This window comes from Telopea speciosissima, chromosome 11 (genome assembly GCF_018873765.1).
Source record: "Telopea speciosissima isolate NSW1024214 ecotype Mountain lineage chromosome 11, Tspe_v1, whole genome shotgun sequence".
Taxonomy (NCBI): Eukaryota; Viridiplantae; Streptophyta; class Magnoliopsida; order Proteales; family Proteaceae; genus Telopea; species Telopea speciosissima.
In genome coordinates, this window is record NC_057926.1 from 40,347,618 (window position 1) to 40,355,538 (window position 7,921).

General features: G+C 36.2%; 2 protein-coding genes across 5 annotated transcripts in view; one reads left to right on the forward strand and one right to left on the reverse strand.

Moving 5' to 3' along the window:
• Window positions 1-6,117, reverse strand: part of LOC122645745 (inositol-tetrakisphosphate 1-kinase 6) — a 39,875-nt gene extending 33,758 nt beyond the window's left edge. For 3 of the 4 annotated variants that reach the window (XR_006330511.1, XM_043839091.1, XM_043839087.1), the window contains exon 1: window positions 6,110-6,117. The gene's annotated coding sequence lies outside the window, so the exon portion shown is untranslated. Of the gene's footprint in view, window positions 1-2,179; window positions 2,184-6,109 lie in introns of all 4 variants that reach the window. The other variant, XM_043839088.1, reaches the window with a different exon arrangement.
• A 98-nt stretch (window positions 6,118-6,215) lies between these two features.
• LOC122645093 (acetylajmalan esterase-like) lies at window positions 6,216-7,750 on the forward strand. The gene is made up of 5 exons (XM_043838438.1): window positions 6,216-6,498; window positions 6,603-6,815; window positions 6,916-7,064; window positions 7,151-7,427; window positions 7,533-7,750. Exons 1-5 carry the CDS (start codon window positions 6,216-6,218, stop codon window positions 7,748-7,750), a joined length of 1,140 nt encoding a protein of 379 aa, XP_043694373.1.
• The last annotated feature ends 171 nt before the right edge of the window (window positions 7,751-7,921 follow it).

A 7,921-nucleotide genomic window follows, 5' to 3' on the forward strand; every position in this document is an offset into this window, starting at 1 on the left:
TTTGTCAGTCTTTCACGGTGTGATTTAGATATTCGGGAGCCTCAAATCCTCGAGAGAAAATGAAGGGAACTTACTAGGGGTGTAAGTTTGGCCCTGTCGGCCTAAGCCCGCCTAGGTTGGATTTTTCAACGCTGAGGGGCAGGTTAAGGTTGAAATTTTTAGGCCCTGGGTTAGGGTCGGGTTGGACTAGGTTAAGGCCTCGGGCTAAGCCCAGCCCGACTCGACCCTATGTTTGGTTATACTTTACAATTTATTGTCTACATATTGTAATTTTTGTTTAGTATCTAATTATTTATTGATTTACCTAAAAAAATGCTAATTATCTATTGAACGAAAATATTTACAATTTTAAGATTGAGCTTTTAACTCAAAGAAAAATCTAATAGTCAAGGGAATATGAAACAAACCAATACCCAATCACATGTGTCTCATATTTTTAATGCATAGGACCACGTAAATGGCAAAAAATTAGGGCAAGTCAGGGCTAACCAGGCCCTAGCAAAAATCAGGGTCAATTAGGGCGGGGTTGGGTTGGGATGAGCCCGGTAGGGTTGGGCCTGGGCTGAGAATATCTCAGCCCGACCTAGGGCAGGTTGGGCTTGGGTTGAGCTAAGAGGACTCAGGATTGGGCTAGGGTTTTAAAAAATCCGGTCCAACCTGACCCTGTTTCACCCCTAGATCTTACTGTTTTTAACGAGGAATTACACCTGGAGTTTTTTTAGATAATGGTGGTAGTGGGTGAGATTGAGGAGGTGGAGAAGATAAGCTCAACACAAAAATAGGGATTAGATAAGCTCAACAAAAAATTAGGGGAAGCCGTCATAACAGTAATTAGCATTTTTTTTATTTTTTTTATTTTTTTAAATTTTTAATATTTTTCTGATCGATACTAGCCGATTCCAAGACCTTTCCAGCAAAATTGAGCTTTTGCCATTTTTGAACGATCCAGACCAAATTTAATCGATCTGGATTAGTATCGGATCGGTTTCAGCCTTGACCGATCCAGGGCTTAAGAACCTTGGACCTGACTAACTAGAATGAAATTAGAGAGACTGCGGTGTTGGGAAAATTTCTATGCCCTTTAACTTGCCCGCCTTGCTAGCACCTTTATGATACCCACCTGACCCGACTCGGATCTCCCTCCCCTTACCTTGCCCCTTGCAACCCTCCACACCAAAAGTTTTCCTCCCCTTACCGTGCCCCCTTGCAACTCTCCACACCCAAAAGTTTTCATATGGTAGGAGATGAAAGCGGTACTGAGATTGTAGCCCATGATGGTTCATGAAGCTCACACCGAACTTTTGCGAGATACCACTTGTTGGGACTTGGATAAAACTTATCCTTAAAATCTAACAATTAAGGAGAGGGTGTCCAAGTCTTTATAAGCCTTCACATTGGACTACTTACATCCGATGTAGGATTATTATTTTTGCACAGAGTCTCAACAATTTGTATTAGAGTTAGAGACTATATTATGATTTTTCCCTTATTTGTCACATCGGGTTTCGAGCCTCAAATGTATTTGAGCTAAGTGAATCCACCTTATTTGATGTGTTGTTGTGTATTCAAAAAGGGTTATGACTAATCTTGATGTTTGATAGCCTCTAACATTAACTAGAGAAGAGACTTTGTAATCAAATTATTTATTACAATAGTAGTTTTACCTAGATGAGGTCCCGTGTTTTTTTCCTTCACTTTGGAAGAGCTTTCCATATTAAAATTCATGTGTCCTTTTACAGTTGGTTTGATTTGATTTTTCTTTTTTCTTTTTTTAATGAAAATAAGAAATATATTAGAAAGCTGCAAAGGGTAAATAGTTTAGAGCTAGGGGAGACCTGAAGAGGTTCTCCTATATTACACCATTTAAACACTGCCTTAGTGTAATTTTCAGTTGCTTCGACTAGTTCAAAAAAATTATTAACAAGATTCCACGGTAGTTTGAAAGAGTTTGTGGGATTAAAAAGATCAACAAAAACTTCATTGCAAAGCCAGACTTGTTTGATTTTGAGATTTGCCTTCGTTGCCTAATTCCATCCCTGAAGAAGTCCACAAAGTTCTGCCTCCTTTGCATCTTGGGTGAGAGGCTACCTGCATCTGTTAGTAGATCGTTATCATCTGCTGTCCGTTGCCCGAACAGCACCTGTTGTCCCCTCACATGGGGGCGAAATGATGACTTAACCTCCCTGCCCAAACACACTGCCCGAGGGAGGTTAAGTCGTCATTTCGCACCCCATGTAAGGGGACAGCACTGTGCTGTTCGAGCAGCGAACAACAGAAGATAAAAATTCATCTGGTAGCACATTATGTCCATCTATGAAAATGTAAAAAAGTCTACTTTGTTATTCTAAGGTTTGGTTGATACATGCCTGCACCAATTAATCTAAAAAATTGCATTTCAAGGTGAGCAGCAATTGGAAAAGATCTGTGAAATGTGTGGTTTGTACATGAATCAGGGTAGTGAGGTTAATAAAGGGAGGATGAATATGCATATCAGAAATCCATTTTAACACATCGTTAATAACCATCATGGGATCAGCTTTGGAGGCTCCTAAAATAACTTTATTCTTTACATTTCAGATGAAATAACAAGTAATAATAACAACAGAAAAAAACCAAATTAAAGATTGTTTGTCAAAGGCTTTAGAACCTAAGATGGAAGCACATAGATAAGTAATAGATGAAGCAGAGAGATGCTCAGTTCTCAATCCGATAGGTCCAGAAGCCCAAATACGCTTAGTCCAATCACAAGATAAGAAAAGATGCCAAATTGATTCGTTGTTAGAACCACAGAAAACACATGTAGTCTCAACGGGCATCCATTTCGAGAGATATACTCGGACAGGAATTCTTGCATGTAAAACACGTCAAAGGAAGATTTTAAAATGCAAATGAATATTTCCAAAAAAAAATTTCACTATGGTTTGATTTGTTTCAATGTATTATTATTTTGCATATACTTTGTTATCATAGTGTATCTCCATTAATTTGCACACATGTGGAAAAATAACCTCCCAACAAGTGGTATCAGAGCAAGCTTTTTGAAATCGCATGTAAAAGATAGAGAGAAACACTACAACACAAATGTTTATCTTAAATGAGAACAACTTGATAATTTAGAAAATGAAAATGGAAGACTTGTTGTGCACAAAGATTTATACGCACCTATTGAGAATGATACAACGAAACCCAAAAAAGATGATAGATGTTGAATGGAATACCTTGGGATTGGGTGTCAAATCCAGATTTACTTTCAAACCCAATGATTGTACTACTTGTCTCTTCTTTGATTCTCAGTGTAGGTTATCCAAAATTGTGTTACAAGTGACGATAATTACAAAAAAATGAAAGTAACTTGAATGGAGTGAAGGGTAGTGTGACTTTTTCTCTTCTGGGATGCAAATCAACTTTATTGGTGCCTACAACTCTTCTAGAATGTAGGTGAAGAACAAAACTCCTACTCTTTTAGGAATGAAAGCAATTTTTTCAAAGGTTTCTTAATTGAACTCTTCTAGGTTCAAAAGGGAGAACTCATCATAATTCTAACAAAATGCTCAAAACAATTGTCATTCAAAACTTAGGTCTCTCTATAGGTTGGGATAGGTTCAAAGGAGACCATCTAGGGGGTTGGGCTAGGTCCAAGGTGAGACTTAGTCCAATAAGTGGACTAGAACCCAGGTAGGTGGACTAGAACCCAGGTAGGTGGACTAGATTGCGCATGCTTGGTATAAAATTCATAACTCCTTCGAAATAACTTATATGGACCTCATTCTAAAGCCACTGCTAGAAGACCATTCTAGTAAATTTTGACTATATTAACTACATAGAGGGAGGGAATTGAGTTGAGTCTTGATCAATCTAGGATTTTATAGACAAATCATGTGTAATTCTTTTCAATAATGCTGACATGTGAAATTTTATAGACCATATCAAACATATTTCCTCTTCATTTTTTATTCTATTTATTGTTTAAAATATGGAATATGTGAACAAGGTTGAGAGATTTATATTTGGAAATAGTCATATTGTGGAAATGTTGAGTATAATTCAAATTGCAAATTTGAAGATTGGTGACAAAAATTTGAAAACGGGTTGATTCAAGTATTAAACATTTACATAGCTCGTGGGTCCATTTCTTCAAAAATTATAATCAAAATTTCAAATAAATTTTAAAAATTTCAGGCCAAATTTTCAAATTGATTTGTGTAATCTCAAAAAACAAAAAAAAAACCATTGAATTTTAAACCAATTTAAATTCATGCCAAATTATATTCAAACCTGATTTTTTTCATAATTATTTTGCAACTTTTCCAACTATGGAATGAAACTCTATTATTGCCCAAACCTTTCATATTGAGTTCAAATTTCAAATATGAACACAAATCAATGTGATATCCCATTGCCCCCCTCTTTCTTTTAGGTAAATCTCTTAGTTTTGCTATCAAATGTCAAAAGTACCTTTTTTCTCATTCTTGACAAAAAATCCCTCCCCCCCCCCCTATTTTTTTTAACAAAATAGATGTTTTTTTTTTTTTGGGGTTAAGATAGACATGTTTTTTTTATATTCCACATGCTTTGACGATGAGATCAATTAGAACTATTGAATAGACAGGATGCGCAATAGGTTTGTCTCATGGTAAGTTTTGTATTGGATGTTTGCCCTTGCACTTTGATGAAACAAAATTTTGAAAGCTTGACTTATCGACGATTCAAATCTTCCTCTTCTCACATGGAAAATTCTATTTGGACAAAACTAAAAGTGAGTTATTGAGAGAACATTGAGAGGCTTTCTCGCACCAAATTTGAATACCACTTAAGCTACTAGGTTGCTATCAATCTCTACCAATTTCAATTTTTTTAGGAGGGGTGGAGAAACAACTACCTTCACCTTTATCTTAATATTGGATAATAGGGTCCTTTGTAAAACATAAGATATAGGGAAAATGTCATTTACACGTTGAATGAAATAAACTTCCCTTTTAATGAGCTTCCCATTTGGTGGGCCACTTGTCAATTTTCGGGTTTCATCAATATTGTATGGTTTATCTTGTATCTTAACTTTTACTATTGTATTTCTAAAGATTGAATCAAAGTTGTCAAAATTGAGTTTCTCACCAGTTTTGAAGCCTTACATTTCCAAAATGCAAAATAATTTTGGGCTAAAAATAGACTTATGTCCACAAAGTTTAAGTGCCACTTAAGTTGCAACACTGTATTTTTCATACCATTTGAAAAAGGGAAAAATATCAAAACAAGCTCTCAGTTTAAGTGGATCAACACGTCCCCTTTTTTTTTTTTTTTGGCCATTTGAAGAGTAATGTGACCATTTTGACTATTGGATGCTTACGAAATGATGTGGATTGGCCACATGTCAAATTTTAGATTGAGAATCGACTATGGCCTTAATATATTCTCCTGCGTCTGTCCATGCACCCTATAGTAGTTTGTTGGTAATCCTTAATTTTTCAACAACTTGTTTTGCACTGTCAAATAAGGAATGAAGATCCTTACTTTTTTCTTCAATTTCTTAAGATCCATGAGCATCTGTTTCATGCAACTGGTACATAGTGTCCCCAATGAAGCACAATAGGGGTGTAAATGAATAGTCAAAATCCATTTTCGTATCAATGTCCGTATCCGTTTAGCACTATCCGAATCCGTCCGATAGCTAATTGGATGCGGATGCTGATATAATACTATCCGAGCCGAATCCGATCCATTTATAGCCCTAAAGCACAGTTTGCAAATCAACCAATCTTCAAGCAGAAAAAAAACTTGCAATTTTTCAGGTTTTTTTAAACCCTAAACAATTTGGGGAACACGAGTTGTAGGGTTTTTTTTTTTTTTTTCTTTAGATAAGGGCATTTTTGTCACTTTACACGATCAAGGACAGAATGGTCTAACCATGTTAAAAAAATGCCAGACATTAGAACAGAACGTCCTAGACTAACGGGGAGGACTAGAGTATTACATAGTTTAGAAAGTAACATTCGTAATCCTTCTCTCGGTTGGAAAGAAGTCTGTATAGAGATACCCCATCTCTCCTTCCGTAACTTGAACTTAAAACTTTGTAGAGTTGTAGTAAGAGTTGGACTAGCCAACACGTATTCACCTCTTTCTCTCCTGCAGATTCTCTATATATATATTAAGCCCTTCTTCTACAGTACTGAACCTTTCAATTCACAACTCTCTATTGATCGAGTACCCAATTCTCTCTAATGGCGATCTTTAAGTCTTCCCTTTTGATTCATACGTCTTTCCACTTCCTTCTTCTTCTTCTTCTTCTTCTTCTTCATCCCTGTAATGCTACTCGATTCATCAAGAGCTGTTCATTCGATGCTATTTATCAATTTGGAGATTCCATATCCGATACCGGCAATCTAATCCGTGAAGCTCCAATCGGAACTGCTACTCCGTTTAGTCATCTTCCCTATGGTATGACACTGTCCAATGCCCCTACCGGTCGATGCTCCAATGGTCTTCTCATGGTTGATTATGTTGGTAAGTCACTCTCCCTAGCTAGTTAATGTTTTCGGTTTAATCTTGGATCCTATCATAGTCTACTAAACTAATTCTCTACCTTTTATTATCAATGGCTTTAATAGCAATGGCTCTTCAAGTCCCCCTTCTTAACCCTTATTTGAAACGAGATGCTGATTTTAGTCATGGAGTTAACTTTGCAGTAGCTGGATCTACTGCCTTGGAGACTACTTTTCTTGCCAAACAGAGAATTTATGCCCCTGTAACCAACAGTTCACTCATTGTGCAACTCGACTGGTTCAAGACACATCTCAAATCCATTTGCTCTACTGAGACAGGTAATTATTATTCTACATAAACATATGACTTCAATTAATCTATTCAATTCAATGGTCAAATTCCATGACTCAAATATTTGTGTTTTGTAATTTTAATTAGAGTGTAGACAGAAGCTTGGAAAGTCTCTCTTCATGGTTGGAGAGATTGGAGGGAATGACTACAACTATGCATTCTTTCAAGGGAAAACCATGGAAGAGGTTGAAAGTCTAATTTCTTCTGTTGTTCAAAGGATCAAAGATGCTGTCACTGTAAGTTTTTCTTTCCTAAATTTTATTCTTTAATTATGGAAATATTTTCTTTAATTAATTATTCTCTTATATTACTGGATATGCAGGAAGTGATTAAACTTGGTGCAACAAGAGTGGTGGTTCCTGGAAATTTTCCTATTGGATGTATACCGATCTATCTCACCGCATTCAAGAGTAATGATCCGGCAGCTTACGATGAACTCAAGTGCCTGAAAGGATTAAATAATTTTGCAATGAAACATAACATACAACTTCAAGGAGCTATTAGTTTGTTGAGGGAAGAGCATGGTAGTAATATTGATATTGCATATGCTGACTATTACACAGCTTATAAGTGGGTACTTTCCCATGCCCCTTTCCTTGGTAAGCCACACTTTTGTTCTTTAATTAGAGCTTATAATTAGAAACATAAGTACAGAATTAATTGCATACTAATTAATCTTTTCTTCCTTCTTTGTTTTTGTTAAGGTTTTGATGTGAACTCCATTCAAAAAGCAAGTTGTGGAGCAGGAGGAGAATACAACTTCAATGTGACAAAGATGTGTGGAGCTGAAGGAGTTCAAGTTTGCTCAAATCCAGAATCACATATGAGCTGGGATGGTGTTCATTCCACGCAGAATGGATACAGATTGATGGCAGATTGGCTCCTTCGTGACATCATGTCTAAAATCCGATGCTTCTTTTGAATTAGTTTTAGTTTGAGTAGGGATTTAGAAATTGATTTTTTTTTTCAGAATTGTAACTAGATGATTATCAATTGTTTTTAATTTTATTGTGAGTCAAGTTTGATCAAATGTTTTGGTTTTATTAGGGTAGCATTGCATCAGATTTCCAAATCAATGGTATATGAATCATCA

Bases quoted from the DNA above. Each gene is read 5' to 3' on its own strand.
- LOC122645093 (XM_043838438.1), top strand. From the start codon at position 6,216: ATGGCGATCTTTAAGTCTTCCCTTTTGATTCATACGTCTTTCCACTTC. The intron at 6,499-6,602 runs GTAAGTCACTCT...TGGCTTTAATAG, and splicing joins TCTCATGGTTGATTATGTTG to CAATGGCTCTTCAAGTCCCC. The intron at 7,428-7,532 runs GTAAGCCACACT...GTTTTTGTTAAG, and splicing joins TTCCCATGCCCCTTTCCTTG to GTTTTGATGTGAACTCCATT.